This window comes from Dipodomys merriami, unplaced genomic scaffold (assembly GCF_024711535.1).
Source record: "Dipodomys merriami isolate MVZ:Mamm:240054 unplaced genomic scaffold, mDipMer1.0.p SCAF_55, whole genome shotgun sequence".
NCBI lineage: Eukaryota > Metazoa > Chordata > Mammalia > Rodentia > Heteromyidae > Dipodomys > Dipodomys merriami.
Window position 1 is genome coordinate 2,442,452 of NW_027206124.1, and position 25,062 is coordinate 2,467,513.

Below are 25,062 nucleotides of genomic sequence, written 5' to 3' on the forward strand. Positions count from 1 at the left end.
CTGTGGGACCAAGGATATGGGAGGGCTTTGGTCCATTCCCGCCGGGTTACCAGCATATCCTGGCCTTTATGGCACAGGGTAGCATGGTTAAGAAGATAGTACATGATCAGCGGGCTCTTTCCATAGAGGTTGAAAAGGCTGGGAGTCAGCTCAGGATTTTTGCAGGCAGTGCAGGACTGAGGAAAAAATAATTTTTTTTTTTGGTCAGTTGTGGGGCTTGAACTCTGGGCCTGGGCACTGTCCCTGTGCCCTTCAGCTCAAGGCAAGTGCTCTACCACTTGAGCCACAGTTCCACTTCCGGTTTATTGGAGATAAAAGTCTCACGGACTTTCCTGCCAGGGCTGGCTTTGAACCGGGATCCTCAGATCTCAGCCTCCTGAGTAGCTATAAGCCATCAGCGCCTGGCTGAGAAAATCATTTTTAAGAGATATTACCATGTTTATAGCATATATGAAGAAACAGGCCTGGCTGGGTGCTGGTGGCTCAGGCCTGCTACTCAGGAGAGTGAGATTTGAAGATCGTTGTTCAAAACCAGCCTGGGCAGGAAAGTCCATGAGACTCTTTTTATTTTTTTTTTAATTTGGTTGTGGGCCTGAACTCTGGGCCTGGGCACTGTCCCTCAGCTCTTCAGCTCAAGGCTAGCACTCTACCACTTGAGCCACAGCGCCATTTCTGGCTTTTTTTTTTTTTTTCTGCTTATGTGGTGCTGAGGAATCAAACCCAGGGCCTCATACATGCAAGGCAAGCACTCTACCACTGAGCCACCTTTCCAGCTCCCATGACACTATTATCTTTAATTAACCACCAGAAAACTGGAAGTAGAACTGTGGCTCAAAGTGGTAGAGCACTAGCCTTGAGTAAAAAAAATCTCAGGGATAGCCCTGAGTTCAAGCCCTACAACAGACTAATATATGTATATATATATATATATATTAAAACAAAAAAGAAATATGGTGGCTCACACCTCTACATAGGAGGTAGAAATTGGGAGGCTTATTATTTGAGGCCATTCTGGGGAAAAAGCTAATGAGACCTCATATTAGGAAGTAGAGATGTGACTCAAATGGTAGAGCACCAGTCTTAACTGAAAGAAAAAGCTAAGCAAGAGTATGAGGCAAGGCTCAGAGTTCAAGTCCTAACACTAGCACAAAAAATATGAAAAGCTGATAACCTAAAAACTATTTCAAGTATTATAATTTGTTATAGTACTGAGGATTGACCTCATTATCTACCACTTGGTAGGTAGTTTCTCTGCCATTTGAACTACTCTGCTAGTCCCTTTTTGTATTGGATATTATTGAGATAGAGTCTTGGTTTTCAGAGCAAATAAAAAACTTTTTTAGCAAATCACTGGTGGCTCATGCCTGTAATCCTAGCTACTCAAGAGGCTAAGATCTGAGGATTGCAGTTCAAAACCAGCCAGGGCAGGAAAGTCTGTGAGACTCTTATCTCCAATTAACCACCAGAAAACCGGAAGTGGCGCTGTGGCTCAAATGGTAGAGTGCTAGTCTTGAGCTGAAGAGCTGAGGGATAGCATATAGGCCCAGAGTTCAAGCCCCATGACTGACCAAAAAAAAAAAAAAAATTAGAGTAACCTTTTTTAGAGTTCTTACCCTAACATTTTCACAGAGATATATTTCCTAGCCATGTCTCCCACCCCCTTTTTATTTTCAGTACTGGAGCTTGAACTCAGGGCCTTGCATTCTTGCTTAGCTTTACCACTCACTCAAGGCTGGTACTCTACCACTTGAGCCACATCTCCACATCTGGCTTTTTGGTGGTTAACTGGATATAAGAGTCTTTTGGATTTGTCTGCCTCAATCATCAGACCTCAGCTTCCTGAGTAGAAGGATTATAAGAAGCATGAACCATGGGCCCCTAGCCAATCCCACAAACTAACAACAGGGATACTGGGGCTTGACCTCAGGGTGTGAGTGCTGTCCCTAGTTTTTTTGTTTTTTGCAAAAGACTACTTCTCTCCCACTTGAGCCACAGACCCACTTCTGGATTTTTTTTTTTTTTTTGGTTGTTTAGTAGATATAAGAGTCTCACAAGCCGGGCACTGGTGGCTCACGCCTGTAATCCTAGCTACTCAGGAGGCTGAGATCTGAGGATCGCGGTTCAAAGCCAGCCCGGGCAGGAAAGACCGTGAGACTCCTATCTCCAATAAATCACCAGAAAACCGGAAGTGGCGCTGTAGCTCAAGTGGTAGAGCGCTCGCCTTGAGCTGAAGAGCTGAGGGACAGCGCCCAGGCCCAGAGTTCAAGCCCCATGACTGACAAAAAAAAAAAAAAAAAAAGAGTCTCACAGACTTTTCTAACCAGGCTGGCTTTGAACTGCAATCTTCAGATCTTAGCCTCCTGAGTAGCCAGGATGACAGGTGTGAGCTGCCAGTGCCTGGCTTTCCTTTTAAACCATCTCTACTCTGACATTTCCAGTCATGAATGCTTACCTCTTTAAACATATTTGCATATTCTCTGGCTTCTGATATTCTCTTGACTTGTCGTGTGGCTTTCCTCCAGACTAGGGTCTGACGACGAGGATCTCCTGTCCATGTGATGTAGCATAAAAGTGATCATGAGAGTTAGCCAGGGATGATGAGGAAAAGCACAAAGTCAGTCTTAGCCACCAGTGAGTGAAGAAACCTGGATGCAGTTGTACCACTGCAAGATGCTACAGGATACAGCTACCATAAATCCTGTGATTTCACTTGCTTTTCATCTGGATAAACACATGGAGGCCATGTGTTTGTTTATATACTAATCTGTTATCCAACAAATATTTGCTCAACACCTACTATGATCAGGTCCTTGCTCAAATGCTAGAAACAGACTATCTCCAAGAACTTCCCTGTTTACTGACAAAGAAGAGGAAATGTAAGCAATAAGATAACACTAACTAGGATGACATGTTAGCACTCCACAGGATACAGTGTGTCCACAGAACAAGGAAGGAGAGAGCTAAAGTATTTCAAAATGTGAGGCAGCAACAGGAAGGAGGTTGCAATTAAGATAGCAAAACAACTCTTACACAAAATATTGCTTTTTTTGGGAGGGGGGGAACAGATTAACAGAGAATGGTTTAAAGACCAGCAGAGAAACAACAGATCGTTCATACAGAACTTATTAAAATGATTGTCGTTCTATTTGTAATATCTAGTATATGTTGAGTCAAGCGGAAAAGGTCAGATAATGTGATGTCAGGAAAATGAACCCTTAGATATGTATTTTAATGTTTTTTTCTTTCATGCATGTGTTTCTAACGCATTTATAAGATTATCTCTTTGTTGCTTTGTATGTCCCTCCCCCACAGTATAACCCCTGCTTTCACTATATTTGATGTCAGTATAACTTGTGGAGGAGATGGGGAAAAACCAGTTGTTTAAGGATACAGGTGGACCTGTTGCAACAATGAGAAGTACAAGTTGTCATGTCCAAAACGAGCTTTACAACGTCGGTGCGGGGGTGGGGGGGAAGGAGGGGAAGGAGAAGGATTGGGATTGGGGGGGATGGGGGAGGCTGGGAAGGGATGTGAAGGGTAAACAAAGGAGGAGGCTGCAATGCTTGGTAAGAAATGTACGCATTATCCTGCCCATGTAATTGTAACTCCTCTGTACAGTATGTTCACAAATAAAATAAAATAAAATTAAAAAAAAATGATTGCCGTTCTCAGCAATAACAATGAAAGGTAGCAGTGGAACAAAATCATCAAAGCATGGTAAGCAAATGTCTGCTCATTATGGCTGGAAGTGGAGCTCAGAGCAGCACTTGCCTTGTAGGTGGCAAGGCCCTAGGTTTGATTCTAGTGCCACACCAGAAACAAACAAAACAACTGAAGCCAGACTTTTATACCCAGCAAAACTACCCTTCAAGGACAAAGAAAAACAAAAATTACTAAGAACTTACAAAGAAACATGTGATTAAAAGAAAAAAGACTAATAAAGAAGGGGGGAGGAGACAGAGAGAGAAATACATATTTATGCACCATGTATGGTTTTTTTCCAGAAAGAAGAAAAATAATCCCAAAAGGTAACTATTCAGTAAATAGGCAAATAAAAGTATACTTTAACATTGATCATAGAATTTTATGATAATAATAATGTCATTTAATTCTGGGGTTTTGAAATAGGACAGGAAGACCAAAAATAACGGACAAAGTATCACTAAAGTCTAGATGGAAGAGATTGGGATTGCAGTACTCACAAATCTTTGCTTTATTCAGGAAAGGGGGAGGGTTAAGGTATTTACTTTTAGATGAAGTTAAATACGCATGATAGAATTTCAAAATCATATAATAAAAAAGGATTTAGTCTTGGCCTCAGAGGGACAGGTGGCTCTTTGTCATGGGAGACTGACCTACGTAGGCTTAGTAGCCTCCCTGACCTCTACCTGCTAAATGCCTGAAGCAACTAATCACTATAGCATACCTGGGCTGCCTTCAAACCTTGATGTAGGATTATAGGCATAAAAGCCATGGCCACCCAGTAATAGAACTCTTTACAGAGGAAAATTGCCCCTGTTTGAGACCCACTGCAACAAAAATATGTACAGATTGTTGCTGTTCCCATATAGAAAGACTAGTGTAAGAAAAAGAGAACCAACCGGGCCCCAGTGGCTCATGCCTGTAATCCTAGCTACTCAGGAGGCTGAGATTTGAGGATTACGGTTCAAAGCCAGCCCAGGCAAGGAAAGTCCATGAGACTCTTATCTCTAGTATACCACCAGAAAACCTGGAAGTGGCATTGAGGCTTAAGCACTCACCTTGAGCTGAAGAGCTGAAGGACAGTGCCCAGGCCCAGAGTTCAAGCCCCGTGACTGACAAAAATGAAGAAGAAGAAGTAGAAGAAGAAGAAGGAGGAGGAGGAGGAGGAGGAAGAAAGAAAGAAAGATAGAAAGATAGAAAGAAAGAAAGAAAGAAAGAAAGAAAGAAAGAAAGAAAGAAAGGAAGAAAGAAAGAAAGAAAGAAAGAAAGAAAATTTAGCAAGGGTCTAGTTTGGGAAAGAAAGTAGGATAGGGCATTGGTGGCTCACACCTGTAATTCCTAGCTACTCGGGAGGCTGCAATCTGTGGATTGAAATTTGAACCCAGCTGGGGCAGAGAAGTCCATGAGACTCTTAGCTCCTGTAAACTGCTCAGAAAAAGCCAGAAGTGATGCTGTTGCTCAAGTGGTAGAGTGCTAGCCGTGAGCAAAAAGAGGCTCAAGGACAGTGCCCAGGCTCTGAGTTCAAGTACCAGGACCAACATACACACACACAAAGATTGAACTCCTCTTTACAACTATAGAGCATACCCAGTGATTATGGAACCAAAAAAACAATTTCATACTCTCCTAAAATACTGTTTTTTACTAAGGCCTAGGATAGAAACCCCAGAAAAAAAGCAAACAGCCAATGAACCAGAATTTGGAAGGTCAATACTGAATTGCAAACCACCATTTCCCCTTGCAGAACTCAACATACCTTTGGCAGCACCCTGCAATTGCCAGCTTTCTTCTGTACTCAACTTGCCAGGAGGGAGTTTATCATTGATCATATATGCACTACAAGACTTCAGGAAGAAAAAGAGCAAAGTCAGCAATACTGGTGGCACAAGGAACATGCAGCTCAAGGGTTTCTCAGTTTTAGCAAAAGAACACAAAGACAGAAAGCACTCAGCTCCAATTAACCAGCAAAAAGGTCAGAAGTGGAGCTAGCCTTGAGCAAAAAGCTCAGGGACAGTGCCTAGGCTCTGAGTTCAATCCCTAGGACTGGCGCAACAAAACACACGTGCGGGCACACAAATATACACACACACACACACACACACACACAAAAACTTCAGCAGGAACCAAGCACTAGTGACCCATTCCTGTAATCACAGGAGGTTGAGATGTAAGGATCACAGTTCAAAGCTAGCCCAGGCAGAAAAGTCTATGAGACTCATCACCAAATAATAACAAAAAAGCGAGTAGTAGTGATGTGGCGGCTCAAGGGTAGAGTGCTAGCCTGAAATAAATAGCTAATCAAGGGTGTAAAGCCCTGAATTCAAGTCCCAGTGATGGCACACATGCATTAAAAAAAAAAAATCAGTGACTTTCAGGATTCCAAAGTTTTGGATCATTTCTGTTTCTGGGTAGAAGATGGAATCTCTTAGCTGGGTTCTTGAAATAACAGTTGGAAAGCTCTATGTGTTACAGTACAAAGGCAGGTGGTTGTGACAGGCGGTGTCCAAACACTGAGTAATATTTTCATCTGGTTCTCTGAGTGACAGCTGTCTCTGAGAAGCACCTGTTCCACCAGTGCTCTGGGGTGGTATTTCTGGAGCCCCATTCATATGGGCCAGGAGTAAATGATCATCATCAAGTCTAGAAAGCTTTGGTGAGTGCCTTCTATGTGCTGGGCCTGTGTCCTGAGATGCAAGCGCTAGAACAGTCCCAGGGGAGAGCAGAATGAGGTGGCTGAGGAGAAGATGATCCTGAACTTGAGGGAGTATGAGTCTGGAGAAGCTGCTGGAGGTGGAAGGTTAGGCAGGAAGTGACTCCATTGATAAGATACCTGTGGAAGGTCATCACAGGAAGTGATCCCATTGATGGATGCCCAGGGAAGGCAGTCACTGGGTAGGGACTGGGGTGGGACTATGAGGAAAAGGAAAAAAAGCTGCTGTAGTCAGAGGCTAAGAGTCACCAGCCTGAGCATCAGACTTCCCTAGTGAGGCCAAGGAGGCAGCTAGATAGCCCAATGTGAGCTCTGAGCAGGGCAGGGTAGACAAAGGCCTGGTATTGCTGCAATATGAGGGATGTTTGAAGCCACCAGACCAGACAAGGCCACCATAAGGCCACGCTGGGAGAAGATGCAGACAGAGCGTGACAGGAGCCAACAGAGATGCTTAAAAATGCTGGCTGAATGTTGGTGGCTCCTATCTGTAATTCTAGCTACTAGAGGCTGAGATCTGAGGATCACAGTTAGAAACCACTTGGGTCAGAAAAGTCTCTAATTCCTCAGCAAAAAAAAAAACAAAACAAAACAAAACAGAAGTGGAGGAATGGCTCATGTAGTAGAGTATCAGTCTGAGCAAAGAAACCAAGCAAGAGTGTGAGCCCCTGGGTTCAAATCCCAATACACACAACACACACACACACACACACACACACACACACACACACACACACACACACACAAAGGTGTACACACATACAGAATGGGCAGCAGGTGAGGAAGAAAGGTGCTCTGGCAATTAAAAAAAAAATTGGTGTCATGGGCTGGGAAGGTGACTCAGTGGTAGAGCGCTTGTCTTGCATGCTCGAGGCCCTGGGTTCGATTCCTCAGCACCACATAAGCAAAAGAAAAAAGCCGGAAGTGGCGCTGTGGCTCAAGTGGTAGAGTGCTAGCCTTGAGCTGAAGAGCTGAGGGACAGCGCCCAGGCCCAGAGTTCAGGCCCCATGACCGTATCCAAAAAAAAAAAAAAAAAAATTGGTGTTAATGTAGATCATGAAGAACAATCTACTTTTCCCAAGAAACCAAAAACAGCTGGGCCCTGGTGGCTCACACTTGTAATACTGACGACCCAGGAAGCTGAGTTCTGAGGACTGATGATTGAAGACAGACTGGGAGGAAAAGTCGGTGAGACTCTTTTTTTTGGGGGGGGGAGGGTCCAGTCGTGGGGCCTGAACTCTGGGCCTGGGCGCTGTCCCTCAGCTCTTCAGCTCAAGGCTAGCACTCTACCACTTGAGCCACAGCACCACTTCCGGCTTTTTTCTTTTTGCTTATGTGGTGCTGAGGAATTGAACCCAGGGCCTCACGCATGTAAGGCAAGCGCTCTACCACTGAGCCACCTTCCCAGCCCCTCGGTGAGACTCATCTCTAATTAACTACCAAAAAGCCGGAAGTAGAGCTGTGGCTCAAAGTGGTATGGCACTAACCTTGACCACAAAAGTTCAGGGACAGAACCCAGGCCTTGAGTTAAAGCCCAGGACCAACACACACACACACATACAAAAAAACCAAAATAATAATTTAAAAAACCCAAACCTAACAATCTATCATATGATTCAGATGATTCAGCAACCGCATTTCTGGATATCCATCAAAAGGAAATGAAATTAGCTACCAGTGGGCTGGGAATATGGCTTAGGGGTAGAGTGTTTGCCTAGCATGCATGAGGCCCTGGGTTCAATTCCTCAGTACCACATAAACAGAAAAAGCCGGAAGTGATATTGTGGCTCACGTGGTAGAGTGCTAGCCTTGAGCAAAAGAAGCTCAGGGACAGTGCCCAGGCCCTGAGTTAAAAACAAACAAACAAACAAAAACAAAACAAAAAACTAGCCAGGCACCGGTGGCTCACACCTGTAATCCTAGCTACTCAGGAGGCTGAGATCTGAGGATCGTGGTTCCAAGCCAGCCAGGGCAGGAAAGTCTGTGAAACTCTTATCTCCAATAAACCACAAGAAAAACCAGAAGTGGTGCTGTAGCTCAATTGGTAGATCACTAGCTTTGAGCTGAAGAGCTGAGGGACAGCGCCCAGGCCTAGAGTTCAAGCCCCATAACCGACCCCCCCCAAAAAAACCCACAAATCAGTGCTCCCATGTTTATTGCTTTGGGATTCACAATAGCTAGGGTATAGAATCAGCCTACTTGGGCACCAACAGGGCAGGAGAAGGGATGAGGGATGAGGGATGACAACCAGATTGCAGGCTTCCATGAGGGTTAATGGAAGAAAAATGCAGAAAATATCTTATGCAGCCTCCTCAGCGCTCAGAGGCTGGCTCCAAGCCTGTGGCCACCCTTTCCTGAGAAAATAGGGTAGAACCAAGCAGGGGAGCCCCCTGGAGGTGTGGTTCAAATGACAGAATGCCATTAGTGTATGAAAAAACCAAGTAAGAGCAAGAGGCCTTGAGTTCAAGCCCCAGTACCAGCACATACACTCAGAGAAAAAATGAGTGGGGGGGGGGAGTGCAGGGGTACAGGGAGCCAATGCTGGAGCAGCCTGGGTCTCTTCAGTTTAGAGGCTCCTAAGAGTTCAGGTCTGGGTCTCCCCACTTACCTGAGCGTGGATGTTTTTTTTCTGGCCTGACTTGAGAGAGGTTTTCTTTAAATTGAAGAGAGAAAATTCTCTTCCTAAGAAAGGGGACAGGCTGTTATTTGGTTTCTTCCCCACCTCTCCTCCCTTCCCTGCCTCTCCTCCCTTTCCCTCTCTTCCCTATTCCTATTCTTCCCCTGGTTGTGATTTTTTGATTTTGCACTCATCCAAGGGGGCAAACCTGTTACATTTCCACCCCTCCCCGCCCGCCCGCCCGCCCGCCCGCTCGCCCGCCTGCGCCCCAGCTCAGTGTGCAAACCTCTGTGGTACAGTTATATTGTCTAAATTGCTCCCTGGCTCACAGCGCTCCCTAGCCTGGACACATAGCCTACCATAGCAATGACACATTGTAGACACCTCTCACTGGAAATTTGTGTGTGTGTGTGTAAGCATACTTGAGTGCCAGCACTGGCACTTGATCTCAGATCCTAGGCTCTGTCCCTGAGTTTTTTTGCTCAAGGTTTGCACTCTATCTATTTGAGCCACTAGTGCCACTTGCAGTTTTCTGAGTGTTAATTGGAGATAAGAGTCTCAAGGACTTTCCTGGCCTGGCTGGCTTTGAACTGAGATCCTCTGATCTCAGCCTCCTGAGTCGCTAGGATTACAGGTATAAGTTACTGGCACCTGACTCCCTTAGCTTTTTTTGCCCAAGGCTGGAGGCCTACCATTTGAACTTCCAGCTTTTTTGTAGTTAATCAGAATAAGAATCTCATGACTTTTCTGTCCAGGCTGGTTTTACTCCTTAATCTTCAGATCTCAGCCTTCCAAGTCGCTAAAATTACAGACCTAAGTCACTTAAAACCTACTATTTGACTGGGCTGGGATGTAGCTCAGTGGCAAAAGCACTTGCCTAGCAAGTGCAACATCCTGGGTTCGATCCCCAGTACCAAAAAAAAAAAAAAAAGACAAAAAACCTACTATTTGACTATAAAATTTCACTCCCCACATCTCAATAGTTACATCATAGGGACTCTAACTGCAGTTCACAAACACGGACGATGTACTCATTTGGAGATCCATGAGAACCAGGCTTGGGGACACAGATGTTATAACCTTCGGTTGCCTGGGTTAGATGGTGGTTGGGTGTGGCAGGGACGTTGGCTGGTATCTTACCTTTTGCCTGCCGTTTTCTGTAATTCAGTAATTCCTCTCTCCGGAATCTCTCTGGATCCAATTCTGAATAGTCCCACTCCTTATAGCTCTGTATACAAGGATATGTCCCTAAAAGAAGTTGAGAATGATAGTGGACATTTCTGCTAAGTAGACCGAAGCCTCAAAATTACACCTGGTTCTAGGGAGGCTGTGCTTCAAGACTAGCCCTGCCCCACAGCGGCCTGAATACTTCACTTCCTCTCTAGAGGGCTTTGTTTTATTTTATTATTATTTTTTGTGACAGTACTGAAACTTGAACTCAGGACCTAGGTGTCATCCTTTAGATTTTTTATTTTTATTGTATTTTATTTTTGCCAGTTGTAGGGCCTAAACTCTGGGTCTGGGCGCTGTCCCTCAGCTCTTTAGCTCAAAGCTAGCATTCTACCACTTGAGCCACAGCACCACTTCTGCCTTTTTCTGCTCATGTGATGCTAAGGAATTGAACCCAGGGCCTCATGCATGCGAGGCAAGCGCTCTACACTGAGCCACCTTCCCAGATCCATTTGTTCATTCTTGGGCTTCTTTGATTCTTCAAATCAGTATGGTAAGGAATTAATAGCAAGCCTGAGACTGGTGTCTGGGAGTTTGTTGGGGAAGGAAGGGTTCCTTATGCTGATATAAAACTTCATTATGCTCCTTGTGCCTAGGCGCTTTGCACTCCTAGTGGGGCTCTTGCAGAACATCTGCTTTCCTGGAATTGTGAGGTGGGCTAGACAGAGGTGTTGCCATGTTGGCCCCTAATAAAACCTATACCACTGCATCTCTCATGTGCTTCCCCAGGGAAAACACCACACAAAGTTGCTTTGTTTTCTTCAAAGGGCACACAGGGCTCTGTGTGGAGCTGCAATAAGGCGTAGTAGTTCTGTTTTGTTTTCTTTTGTTTTTGGTCGGTCGTGGGGCTTGCATTCTGGGCCTGGGGACTGCCCCTCAGTTCTTTAGCTCAAGGCAAGCACTCTATCACTTGAGCCACAGTGCCTCTTCTGGCTTTTTCTGCTTATGTGGTGTTGAGGAATCGAACCCAGGGCCTCATGCATGCGAGGCAGGCACTCTACCACTGAGCTACTTTCCCAGCCCATGGAATAGTAGCTCTGACTGTAACTGATTTAGCTGACTCCTGGAAGTCCCCTAAGGTGGGGATGATCTTGAAGAGCCCCCAACACAACGGTGCTTAACTTAAGCTGGGCGAGGTGGCTCACGCCTGTAATCCTAGCTACTGAGGAGGCTGAGATCTGAGGATCACGGTTCAAAGCCAGCCCAGGCAGGAAAGTCTGTGAAACTCTTATCTCCAATCAACAACCAGAAAACTGGAAGTGGTGCTGTGGCTCAAGCAGTAGAGCACTTGCCTTGAGCTAAAGAACTGAGGGGCAGTCCCAAGGCCCAGAATGCAAGCCTCACAACCGACAAAAAAAAAAAAAAAAAAAAAAAAAAAAGGTGCTTAACTTAACACAGTATCTAGGACACAGGATCCTCAAAAAAAAAACTGGAGCAGTACTGGGATTGAACTCAGCCTGGCACTTGCTAGGCAGGTACTTGACTGCTGAACCATGCCTCCAGCCCTATTTTGTACACCAATCACAACTTTTAAAGAAGAGTCTGTGGAGCAGGCATGGAGCTGCCCCGTGTGTACAGGAGGGCAAACGATATTGGCCACTTGGGTCATATGAAGGGTGTGATTATCTAACCAGGATGCTGCTTTGGGGTCCATCAGCACAAGTTCAAAGTTTAGTAAGAGAGCTGAGTTGGAACTTGAGTATCTTAAGAGAGGCCTCCTTTCCTTTCTCCCTGAAGAGAGAGCAAAGGGAACAAAAATTGATCAGGGAGGCATGTCTCAGAACAGTTTCCAAGGAAGCAGGAAAATGCACACTTCTTGGGGCTCTAACCAGTATTCCCTCTCCTTAGTGTTAAGAAGAGAAAAGGAAAATTGCCTTGATGAAGAGTGTCATGGTGAACAAGAATGTTCTTAGACCCGGTGCCAGTGGCTCACACCTGTAGTCCTAGTGACTCAAGAGGCTGAGATCTGAGGATTGTGGCTCAAAGCCAGCCTTAGCAGGAAAGTCTATGAAGCTCTTTTTTGTTTTTGTTTTTGTTTTTGCTAGTCCTGCGGCTTGAACTCAGGGCCTAGGCACTGTCCTTTAAGCTTCTTTTGCTCAAAGCTAGCACTCTACCACTTGCCACAGCACCACTTCTGGCTTTTTCTGTGTATGTGGTATGGAAGAATGAACCCAGGGCTTCACGCATGCTAGGCAAGCACTGTACCACTGAGCCACATTCCCAGCCCTGTGAGGCTCGTCTCTTCTATTAACCACCAACAAGCCAGAAGTGGAGCTCAAATGGTAGAGTACCAGTCTTGAACAAAAAGGCTCAAGGACAGTGCCCAGGCCCTTTAATACTGGCAGGTGTGTGAGCACACACACACACACACACACACACACACACACACACACACACACACACACACACACACACAATAAACAAACAAAAAATCCCAGAAGGTTCTTAGGTTCTGGTGGAAATCATTTGGTCCAAATTAAATTTCCTGAGGAGGAAGCAGCCACTACTCACCTGTTATCCACAGGTTCATGGTGTTACAGATCTCCGTCTTAAATTCATGCGTGTTGAACCAGGACTGTGGGAAGCAGCAGCAGAAGCTGGTGTACACACCTTTGCTCAGAAGTGATGGGAACTTCTGCAGAGGGGTGGGGAGGGCACAGAGCACAGCCAAGGCTCTCTGCATTTCTGTCCCCAGAAAAGAGCCTTGACTTCAGAAACATCTGTGATCAAGTTCTGTCTTCTTGTTCTTTAGGGAGCATTCCGGGCCTTGGGTCAAGTCCTCAAGCATCCTGATAATTATGCGGCAACCCCTACTCTCCTGAGAACCTCTATGCCTAGTCATTTGCTGCCCCAGTGCCAAGATGATAATAAGGCAGATAGCCCCAGAGTACTATCTCCCAAATATCCTAGCAAGCATCGGGGTATTCTTGTGCATTTTTCCCCCATTCCTAGAGCTTGAACTCAGGGCCTGAGCACTGTCCCTGAGCTTCTTTTGTTCAAGGTTAGCACTCTATCACTTGAGCCACAGCACTACTTCCAACTTTTTCTGTGTATGTGGTACTGAGGAATGGAACCCAGGGCTTCATGCATGCTAGGCAAGCACTCTACCACTAGGCATTCTTGTGCATTCTTAATTATGACTGAGCTCAAACTATACATTTACATCTGACTATACCTCTTCAATATTACAACACAAACACTTCTGCAAGTTATGATATATTCTTTGGAATTGTTTTTCACCAGTGACCTTCATGATATTATCTTGAGTGGGCATAGCCAAAAGTATTTACACAGACCCATCAGTGGAGATTGTCTTGTTCTCAAGACATTACATATTACATTGAATATTTTTGTTTATTATGCTACCTAGCATAATAAAATACTAGACACTAGTATTAGTTCTAGACATTGAGCAGATAGACACTCAAAACTGCTAAATGGTTGAAGGTAGTGCTATGGCTCAAGTGGTAGACCACCAGCCATAAGCACAAAAAACTCAGGGACAGTGCCCAGAGTTCAGACCCTAGGGCCAGCGCGCATGTGCGTGCGTGGGCACACACACACACACACACACACACACACATACACACGCACGCACACACACACACACACACACGCACACGCACACAAATCTGCTGATGAACAGAACATGTGAATGGAAACAGTTTCTCTTGAATACTAGATTATGACCCTAAAACAAGGTTTGACGAAAGAGAAAACTAGATTATGACCCCAAAACAAGGTTAGAAGATTGGTCTTCTGTCTCCCTCCCTCCCTCCCTCCCTGCCTGCCTCCCTCCCTCCCTCCCTCCTTTCCTCCCTTCCTTTCTTTCCTTCCCTCCCTCCCTCCCTCCCTCCATTCCTTTCTTCCTCCCTCCCTCCCTTCCTTTCCTTTCCTTCCTTCCTTCCTTCCTTCTTTCAGATAGGGTCTCACTGTGTAATCTAAGTTAGCCTTGAACTTGAGATCTTCCTGCCTTTACCTCCTGAGTACTTGGGTTAAAGGTATTTTAATCCCCCTGGGCACTGGTGGTTCACATCTGTAATTCTATCTATTCAAGAGGCTGAGATCTGAGGAGCCTGGGCAGGAAGGTCTATTAGACTCTTATTCCCAATTAACCAGCAAAAAGCCAGAAGAGCTGGGCGCCAGTGGCTCACACCTGTCATCATCATGAGGCTGAGATCTGAGAATCACAGTTCAAAGCCAGCTCAGGCAGGAAAGTCCCTGAAACTCTTATCTCCAATAAACTACCAGAAAACTGGAAGTGGCACTGTGGCTCAAGTGGTAGAGTGCTAGCCTTAAGCTTAAGAGCTGAGGGACATTGCCCAGGCCCAGAGTTTAAGCCTCACAACCAAAAAAAAAAAAAAAAAAAGCAAGCCAGAAGAAAAGCTGTAGCTCAAACTGGTACAGTGCTAGCCTTAAGCAGAAAAGCTTAAGGCTGGGACAGTGCCCAGCCCTGAGTTCAAGCCTTTTTGGCACAAAAAAAATAATAGCCAGGTGCCAGTGGCTCACACCTGTAATTCTAGCTACTCAGGAGGCTGAGATCTGAGGACTGCACACACAAAAAAAGTGAATAGAAATCTAAGTTCTTTCCTTCTCCTTCCTTCCTTCCTTCCTACCTTCCTTCCTTCCTTCCTTCCTTCCTTCCTTTCTTGTGGTAGTACTGGGGTTTGAACTCCAAACTCTGTGCTTGCTAGGCAGGTGTTCCCCTTTGAGTCTTGCCTCCAGTCCTTTTTTGTTCTGGTTATTGAGATAGGGTCTGGACATGATCATTCTATTTATACCTCTCCACCATTGCTGGGATACCAGGCAGCTGTCACCACCCCCAGCTCTTTCTGTTTCAATGGGATGTTACAGGTTTTTTTTGTTTGTTTTTGCCAGGGCTTGCCTGGGACCATGATCTTCTCATGTAGCAGGGATGCCATGCATAGACCACCAGTACCCAGCCTAATGTTCAACTTTTCTTTTTTTGTTGTTGGGGGGGCTCCAGTCGTGGGGCCTGAACTCTGGGCCTGGCGCTGTCCCTCAGCTCTTCAGCTCAAGGCTAGTGCTCTACCACTTGAGCCACAGTGCCACTTCCGGCTTTTTTTTCTTTTTGCTTATGTGGTGCTGAGGAATCGAACCCAGGGCCTCATGCATGCAAGGCAAGCGCTCTACCACTGAGCCACCTTCCCAGCCCATAATGTTGAATTTTTCTAAGCAGTAGCTGATGCTTACTTTTAAAAGAGCCTCTTCATAGTGGGACCTGGGTAAATGGAACAAAATGATGGCATAATGTTGGGCTATTCGGTCAAACAGCTTATGCTGGATTTCCTTGTTCGGCTGCCAAGAATAGAGATGGAGAAGGAATTACTAGAATGCCTGTTGCAACATCCAAAGGGCTGGTTTCTTCTTTTGCAGTAATAGAGTTTGAACTCTGGGCCTCATACTTCCTAGGCAGGCACTCTACTGCTGAGTCTTGCCTCTAATCCTTTCTTTGATTTTTTTTGAGACAGGGTCTCCCTTCCTGCCAGACCTGTTCCTGGACCTAATCAGCCTATTTTTTACTTCCTACCTTGCCTGGCATGACAGCTGTGAGCCAACATGCCCAACTTCTTCCTTTGAGATGGAGTCTTATGGACTTTTCTTCCTGGGTAAATTTTAAACAGTAACCATCCTAACCTCAGTTCCCCAGATAGTAAAGATTATGGAATTGAACCACCAGTGCTCAACTTGGGATTCTTTTTATTTGTCTGTTTCTTTTCTGGTTTTTGTTTTGGTACTAGTCCTGGGATTTAATCTCAGGGTCTAGGTACTGTTCCTGAGATTTTTATCCTCAGGGCTGGTATTCTACCATTTGAGCCACAGCTCTACTTCCAGCTTTTCTGGTGGTTATATATAAGAGTCTACAGGATCGAGGATTCAAAGCTAGCCTGGGCAGGAACATCCATGAGACTCTTATCTCCAATACCAGAAGTGGCACTGTGGCTCAAGTGGTAGAGCACTCGCCTTGAGCTGAAGAGCTGAGGGACAGCACCCAGGTCCAGAGTTCAAGCTCTATGACTGACCCCCCCTCAAAAAAAATGATAATAATAGCCAGGTGCCAGTGGCTCACACCTGTAATTCTAGCTACTCATGAGGCTGAGATCTGAGGACCTCAGTTTAAAGTCAGCCTGGGCAAGAAAAGTCTGTGAGACTCTTATCTCCATAAACTACCCAGAAAAAGCCAGAAGTGGCACTGGGGCTCAAGTGACAGAGTGCTAGCCTTGAGCACAAAGAGGCTCAGGGATAGCACCCAGGCCCTGAGCTCAAGCTCTAGGATTGGAATTAAAACAACAATAATAGCAACTTAGGCTGATCTGGTAGCTTATATCTGTAATCCTAGCTACTCAAAAGGCTGAGATCTGGGGATCAAGGTTTGAAGCTAGCTTGGGCAAGAAAGTCCTTGAGACTCCTTTCTCTAATTAACCACCAAAAAGCAGGAAGTAGAGATATAGTTCAAGTGGTAGAGCACTAGCATGAACACAAAAGCTCAAAGAACAGTGCCATGGCCATGAGTTCAAGCCCCAGGATCAGCACAAAATTAAAACCAACAAATAAAAAATACCTTAAATGATAGAGAGAACCAATTAGATTCGTTTTACCTGGTACCTCTCATGAAATATCCACCAGAAGCTATCCAGCCATATGGCTTTGGGAGAACGAGAAGAGAGAAACTTCTCTAATTCTCCATCTGAACAGAAACACTTCAAAAGAAACAAAATTCACATTATTATTAATATGCTTGTTATTGCTATTATTATTTTGGTTTACTGAAACAGGGTCATGCTATGTAACTCAGAACTGACCTTGACTACTTGAACTCACTCACATTCCTTCTACCAGTGCTGAATTCCAGGCATGAGCCACTATACTGGAACTTTTTTTTTAACTTTTAAGTTTTGTTTCAGGCTATACTTGGGTTTGAACTCAGGGCCTCCCAAGTCAGGTGCTCTACCATTTAAGCCACATCCCCAACACTTGTGCTTTGGTTATTTTTCAGATAGTGTCTGACACTTTTCACCTGGGCTAACCCGAACCATGGGCCTCCTATTTTCCATCTCCTATGTAGCTGGGATCACAGGCCACAGGCATGCCCCAATGCACCTGATTTTTTTTCTTAATTGCTTCATTTAAAATGTGGTTTCCGGGCTGGGAAGGTGGCTCAGTGGTAGAGTGCTTGCCTTGCATGCATGAGGCCCTGGGTTCGATTCCCAAGCACCACATAAGCAAAAAGAAAAAAGCCGGAAGTGGCGCTATGGCTCAAGTGGTAGAGCACTAGCTTTGAGCTGAAGAGCTGAGGGACAGTGCCCAGGCCCAGAGTTCAGGCCTCATGACTGGACCCAAAAAAAAAAAAAACAAAAAAAAATGTGGTTTCCCTCTCTAGTAGCTTGTTTATTGTTATTAAAGGCTCTGCCACCTGCCAGTCATCCGTAGATATATTAGGGTCATCACAAAAGTCCCTAACCTACCAGTGAGTGTCCAAGATTTGCATGGCCAGCTGTTTTTAGTTTTCAAGGTTTTTTTTTTTTTTTTTGGTGGGTCTTTGGGCTTGAACTCTGGGTCTGTGTGCTGTCCCTGAGCTCTTTAGCTCAAGGCTAGCACTTCACCACTTGAGCCATAGCTCCACTTCCAGCCAAGTGTTTTTAGATATTCTCACTTAACCTGGCAACAGCCATATGAGCATCTAGTATTGTCACAGAATAGGAAAGAAGATCTAAGATGTGGAAGAACTTGGCAAGTAGTACAGCAAGCCCAGACTGCATCCCAAACTCTTCAGTCAGAAATGAACAACCTCAACCCATATGGGTACTAAACAAACCTGAGCACACGTATTCCAAAAGTAAAGCAACCATTCATGAGCTCAGAGCTGCAGAATACTTAGCTTGCTGTCCTAATATAACATGTAACATTTATTGAATGTTTTCTGTGTGTCTGTCCTGGGCTCTGCACCTGCCTTCCTCATCTTGCTCAAATGGACTGACTCAGACACAGCCAGGAAGCAGGAAGGGCCAGGAAGAGAAAAAGGAGACAAAGGGAAAAGAAGGCATGGAAAAAGGGGAGGGCATAGAAAGAGAGGGAGGGAAGAAGAGAATGGGAAGGGGGAAGACAGAGAGAAACAGAAGGCAGGAGATGGGTGGATGGTGGGTACACAGGTTGGAATGGAGTAAGGGGGACATTCTGAGATGCCAGGTCCTAGGAGGCTAAAATCTGAGGATCCAGGTTTGAAACCAGCCTGGACAGATTAATCAGCAAAACACTAGAGAGTGGCTTTGTGTGGCCACTTTGTTGCTTGTGTGGTAGAGCATCAGCCTTGAGTGAAAGGGCCTCAGGTACATCCACAGAACCTTGGCAGGGTGTTCTGGGCACAGCTCTCAAGGCTGTGCATTCACCCAAGGGGCAGGAAGAAAATATTCCAACTAATGTCTGTACATTAGTCACTTTTATGTTTCTGTGACAAAATGCCTGAGGAAAGCAACTTAAAGGTTTATCTGAGCTGGCAGTTTCAGAGGCTTCAGTCAGGTTCTCTGGCCCTTGTAGCTGAGTACAGGCTGACAAAATGGCAGCAGAAGTGTGGCAGAGGAGGTTGATCATCTCATGGTAGCCAGGAAGCAGAGAGAGAATGAGGAAGGGGACAAAGGACATGCCCCCAGCGACCTACTTCCTTCAACTAGGCTCCACCTCGGAAGCGTTCCACCACTTCCCAACAAAAGCCATCCAACATTAAGGCCATCAATGGAATAATCTATTGTCAAAGGCAGATACCTCATGATTCAATCATCTCCCCAAAGTCCCAATCCATATATTACACGGGGATTGAGTCTTTTGCACATGAGCCTTTTTGATGAAGAGGTCATACCCTCATACCCATAACAATTTGATTAAAGGAAAATCAGCTTACTGATATGCACTGGAGCAGCTAACAACACAATGTGCAGTGCATATAGTCTATAAGCAGACATTATCTACAAAAGTGCTCAAAAGTTTTTGCTAATAAGATACATCATCAAAACACCCTGAGGAGCTGGGCATTTGTGGCTCATACTTGTAATCCTAGCTACTCAGGAGGTTGAGATCTGAGGATAATGATTCGAAGCCAGCCCAGGCAGCTAAATCTGAGAGACTCTTACCTCCAAGTAAGCAGCAAAAAGTCAGAAGTGTAGCTGTTGCTCAAATAGTAGAGGGCCAGCTTTGAGTGAAAGATCCCAGCAAAAACACAATTCCCTAAGTTCAAGCTCCAGTACTAGCACAAAAACAAAACAGGTGAGTACTAGTGGCTCACACCTGTAATCTTCAGGAGGCTGAGATCTGAGAATCACAGTTTGAAGCCAGCCTGAAAGTGGAGGTGTCACACAAGTGGTAGAGCTCTATCCTTGAGCAATAAAGCTCAGGGACAGTGCCCAGGCCCTGAGTTCAAGCCCCAGGACAGGCCAAAAAAAAAGCCTAAAAATACCCACCTTAAAGACCACTGCTGGGGTGAGGGGAGTGTAGTGGTAGAGATGGGAGGGCAGGGATGGTAGGGGAAAAACAAAGGAGGAGGCAACAATACTTGTTAAGAAATGTACTCATGAAGAAATCATGTTGAGCGAGGTAAGCCAAGAGCAAAGAGATAAACGGTACATGGTCTCCCTGATAAGTGGATGTTAAATCCAAAATGTTAGGTGATACGACAAAATTAACAGGACTTAAGAAACAAAGAACTTCCACTCATCTGGTCGAATCACTACTAAATAACCCCATGCTGCTGATCACATGTATGGTGTATATGTGTACACCGTTATATGTTATAGACCGTGATAGACAATTTGCTCCAGGAAAGTTAGAATGAGTTTGTGACTTTAAATGAGCATCATTATTCCACAATACTGTGAAATTTGGGAAATTATGTAATCACTTAATCACAATAAAAAAAAAAAAAAAACACCAGAAAACTAGAAGTGGCGCGATGGCTCAAGTGGTAGAGCATGAGCCTTGAGCTGAATTGCTCAGGGACAGCTCCCAGGCCTAGAGCTCAAGCCCCACGACTGAGAGAGAGAGAGAGAGAGAGAGAGAGAGAGAGAGAGAGAGAGAGAGAGAGAGAGAGAGAGAGAGAGAGAGAGAGAGAGAGATCTTTCATGCGATTGTTTCTAACATATTTATAAGATTATGTCTTAGTTGCTTTGTATGTCCCTCCCCCATGGTATAACCCCTGCTTTCACTACATCATATATGATGTTGGTATATGTGGAGGGGAAGGGAAAAAACAAATTGTTAAGACAGGGATACAGGATGACCCATTGCAACAATGAGATGTACAAGTCGTTATGTTGAAAAATGAACTTCATAATTTTGGTGTGGGGGGCGGGGGGTGGGGGAAGATACGAAGGGATGGGAAGGGGAAACAAAGGAGGAGGCTACAATGCTTGATAAGAAATGTGCTCATTATCTTACCCATGTAATTGTAACCCCTCTGTACAGTATTTTCACAATAAAAAATAAAATAAAATAAATAAAATAAAAAGAAATGTGCTCATTACCTTGCTCATGTAATTGTAACCCCTCTGTATGGTATTTTCACAATAAAAATCTTATTTGAAAAAAAGACCACTGCTCTGGGGGAAGACAATGAGAACATGGAGTGAACTCGGGCTGAGGTTTAGAAGCTCAGCTCAGTATGTGGCCCTGGTCAAGTTTAGAGTTGTTCCTGAAGTATATGAAGTATTAAAGGGGGCCAATTGTTGTTCCCCACCCATGGTGCTGCCTAGTGAGGGAAGAGCTATGGGGCAGGTGGGAGATCACCTGCCTGCACACTTTCCTTACCTTGCCACTTAAAGGGTTTTTCTCGGCCCGGATCACATTACCCACCATGTCACAGAAGTCCACTCCATTGGGAAGCTCATTAGGCTTCTCTTCATTAAATGGAGGATGTTCGTACCGCTCTGCCAGCAGATTTTTATCTGCTGTTTTCTGAAGCAAATAAAGCAGGTTATAAAAATAGGGTCCAGGGGCTGGGAATGTGGCTTAGCATGCCTAGCATACGTGAAGCCTTAGGCTCCATTCCTTAGTACCACATAAACCAAAATAGCCAGAAGTGGCACTATGGCTCAAGTGGTAGAGTGCTAGCCTTAAGCAAAAGGAGCTCAGGGACAGTGCCCAGGCCCTGAGTTCAAGTCCCAGGACTGGCAAAAAAAAAGTATATATATATGTATATGTATATGTGTGTGTGTGTGTGTGTGTGTGTGTGTGTGTATACATATATATACACACATATATATACATATATACATATACATATATATATATATATATATACAGGGTCCATCATTTTGACAGTTTACAACAATAACATACCTTCTTTTTTCTGTGTCTGACCCTTTCTGACACTGGAGTCAGGCTCTGTCCATTAAAGTGTGTCAAAGAACCTCTAGAATTACTGCGCTATTGTAAGCCCTTTGAAAAAGGGAAGCCAGGCACTGGTGGCTCCTGCCTGTAATTTTAGTCATCCAGGAGCCTGAGATCCAAGGATTGTAGTTTGAAGCCAGCCCAGGCAGAAAAGTCCATGATGACTATTATCTCCAATTAACCACCAGAAAACCAGAAAGGGAACTGTGGCTCAGAGTGGTAGAGCACTAGTCTTGAGCTAAAAAAGCTCAGGGACAACACCCAGGTCCTGGGTTCAAGGGTCATGACAAGAAAAAAATAATAATAAATGAAAAGGAACCATGGTTTTTTTCATTGGAGTGGTTCCCTCCCCAAGCGCCATGTTCTCCCTCCCCAGGAATAAAATGTAATTCAGGCCCAGTAGAAATGGTAAAAAGTAGCTGTAGTCCTTGGTCCTTACCCTTTTTGGTATGGAAACCCTGCTAGTCCGGAGTTCTGAGCCTTTGCAGGTAAGTAGAAAACTTTTCGAACTCTTGACTAAAGGATGGAGGAAGAGAAACCAGAAATGAGAAGTCGTGGGCTGGGCCCATGGCTGGGTGCTGCATGACTAGAACTTGTCATTCAACAGATGGGCCCCATGCTGGCCTTGCTAGATCCCCACTGTGTCCCTGACTTACTAAGGTCCCCTTCCCTATCAGACCAGAAGCAGTTAGGGAGTGCAGACTTGCCTCTTGGCCCTTGATTCTTCAGCTGCAAAACCTATTCAATGGCACCTACCTCCCAAGTGGACCATTATGAAGACTTCACAAGGACTGCCAGTGCCCGGATCACATGTCACATAGTAGGTGGGTCCTGCATCATCCTCCCTACTTCTTTTCTTGACATCATCAGGAAGTCAAAAATTGTGTGTGTGTGTGTGTGTGTGTGTGTGTGTGTGTGTGTGTGTGTGTGTGTGTGTGTGTGTGTGTGTGTGTGTGTGTGTGTGTGTGTGTGTGTGTGTGTGTGTGTGTGTGCTGGTACTGGGGCTTGCACTCAGAATCTGGGCTCTGTCCCTGAACTTTTTTGCTTAAGGCTGGTACTCTACTGCTTGATCCATGCTCCACTTCTGTCTTTTTGGTAGATAATTGGAAATAAAGAGTCTCAAGGACTTTCTTGCCCAGGTTTGACTTTGAATCACAATCCTCAGCTCTCAGCCTCCTGAGTGGCTAGGATTACAGGTGTGTACCACTAGTGCCTGGCTTCAAGAAGTCAGAGTTAAGGCTCCTTCAGAGGCAGGACAAAAAGATCCTCATCTACAACTCTGGAATTACTCTCTGTTGCATTTCAAAAACTGAACAATCAGAGTTAAGGGTATAGCTCAGTGGTGGAGCCCTTGCTCAGTGTGTGCAGGTCCCTGAATTTAGCCCCCAGCATCACAGAATGCCAAACCAGAGCCAGGGCCTAAAAAACTCAATACTAAAAAATCAAACTCCAGACAAACACGGCTAAGGCTTTGAGAAAGTATTTTTGCCTCTGTCTGCTGGGCTGCTGCGACTTTTCTCTTTTAAAATATTCTTCTCCATCTCATATTTCTCAATCGCCTTCAAAAATCAGAAGAAAAAAAAGTGGCATTAGGGGTTAGTGTAAATCCTGGGGAAGGGGAGGGCAGGGGTTGGAGGGGTCCAGGTCTTTTTACTTGTTAGTGTCCAAAAGGCTTGGAGCTCTCATACCGGGGACAGGAGTGGGGGGGGGGGACGGTAGAGAAGCAAAGTCAGCTTCATCTCTTCCCCTAGGTGATAGGACCTATGGCCACTGATGTCACTGACAGCTTCCTTCCCTCCTCAGTGTTACCAAGACATCTCCCAAACCAGCACCCTCTTGTGCCCGCCCCCTACACCTCTGAGGGGTTAAAACAGAATTCTGATCACAGTGTCATAGGTTATAAACCATTGTTTGATCTCTCAATAGGAGTAGGTAATAATAGCTACCTTCCAGGGTACAATCATGTAAAGTGTTTACAGTGTATTTGAAAACACTAGCACCAGCCTGGCAAAGGTAGCTCATACCTGTAATCCTAGATACTCAAGAGGCTGACATCTGAGGATCACCATTCCAAGCCAGCCCAGGCAGGAAAGTCCATGAAACTCTTATCCCCAATGAACCACCAGAAAACCAGAAGTGGCTCCATAGCTTTAAGCAAAAAGAGATCAGGGACAGAGCCCAGGCTGGAAATTCAACACTCCCACCCACCCACCCCCACCACTGATAAACCAAAAACAACAATAAAAGCCCACTAACACAGCCAGGCACTGGTGGCTTATAACATTACTCCTAGCTACTCAAGAGACCAGGCTGGATGCCAGACTGAAAGGTTCTTTTTTTTTTTTTTTTTGTCATGGGGCTTGAACTCTGGGCCTGGGCACTGTCCCTGCACTCTTCACCTCAAGGCCAGCACTCTACCACTTGAGCCAAAGCGCCACTTCCGGCTTTTTCTGCTTATGCAGTGCTGAGGAATCGAACCCAGGGCCTCATGCATGCAAGGCAAGCACTCTACCACTGAGCCACCTGCCCAGCCCCTTCTAAAAGATTCTTACCTCCTATTAACCAGCAAAATGCCAAAAGTAGAGATGTGGCTCAAGTGGTAGAATACCAGCTTTGAGAGAAAAAAGTCAAGCAAGACAAGACTTTGAGATCCTGAGTTCAGGTTCTAGTACCAGCATGGGCATGCATATGCACGCACGCGCACACACGCGCACACACACACACCTATCACAGGAACAATCAGGGCTGCTCCCTACCAGGTAATTAATGCTATGGATTGGCATACGGTCAAAAATCTTCTCTTGATCTAATTCCTCACCCCCCAATATAATAAAAAAGAAAAGAAGGAAAGATGAAGCCAGTGATTCTCTAGTTGCACTAATTGAAAAACCAAGAGGCCAGCCAGCGCTGTGCTTGGATAAGAGAGTTACCTCTGTTCCAGATGCTGAGTGACACCTCCAGGGCAGAGTGGATGCTAAAGAAACCACCTGGCAGTGAATGCTGGGTGGGAAGTGAACTACACAGCGGGAGCAGGAGGAATACAAAGGTCATGACAGAGGTAACCCGAAGAGGGAGACAGGATAGGCCAAGGAGGGGTTGCCGGCAGTAGGCAGTCAGTGCCAGCCCAGTTGACCAGCTTCCTGGGCCACGAGCAAGAAGGACCAGGAAGGGGTCCTCCCGTCCAGGTCACATGGAGACTCCAGGCTGCTCCTGGCAGCCCCATCCTGGTTGTGAGTGACAGTCAAGAACACCCAGGAGGGCTGGGAAGGTGGCTTAGTGATAGAGGGCTTGCCTAGCGCTCATGAAGTCCTGGGTTCCATTCCTCAGTACCACATAAACAGAAAAAGCCAGAAGTGACAATATGGCTCAAGTGATAGAGCCCTAGCCTTGAGCAAAAGAGGCTCAGGGA

The 25,062-nt window shown here is 45.4% G+C and overlaps 1 protein-coding gene across 5 annotated transcripts in view; it reads right to left on the minus strand.

Annotated features, from left to right (window-relative positions):
- The window catches only part of Fam227a (family with sequence similarity 227 member A), a 44,348-nt gene that overhangs the window by 8,428 nt on the left and 10,858 nt on the right, over positions 1–25,062 (minus strand). For 2 of the 5 annotated variants that reach the window (XM_069999534.1, XM_069999535.1), the window contains 11 exons: positions 23,143–23,212; positions 22,093–22,169; positions 21,072–21,218; positions 16,877–16,978; positions 15,471–15,575; positions 12,768–12,891; positions 10,167–10,274; positions 9,018–9,091; positions 5,459–5,546; positions 2,453–2,547; positions 19–176 (listed from right to left, as the gene is read on the minus strand). In XM_069999534.1, the coding sequence (XP_069855635.1) occupies positions 19–176; positions 2,453–2,547; positions 5,459–5,546; positions 9,018–9,091; positions 10,167–10,274; positions 12,768–12,891; positions 15,471–15,575; positions 16,877–16,978; positions 21,072–21,218; positions 22,093–22,169; positions 23,143–23,212 (1,148 nt within the window). Of the gene's footprint in view, positions 1–18; positions 177–2,452; positions 2,548–5,458; positions 5,547–9,017; positions 9,092–10,166; positions 10,275–12,767; positions 12,892–15,470; positions 15,576–16,876; positions 16,979–21,071; positions 21,219–22,092; positions 22,170–22,409; positions 22,554–23,142; positions 23,213–25,062 lie in introns of those variants that run through there. The other 3 variants (XM_069999538.1, XM_069999536.1, XM_069999537.1) reach the window with 3 other exon arrangements.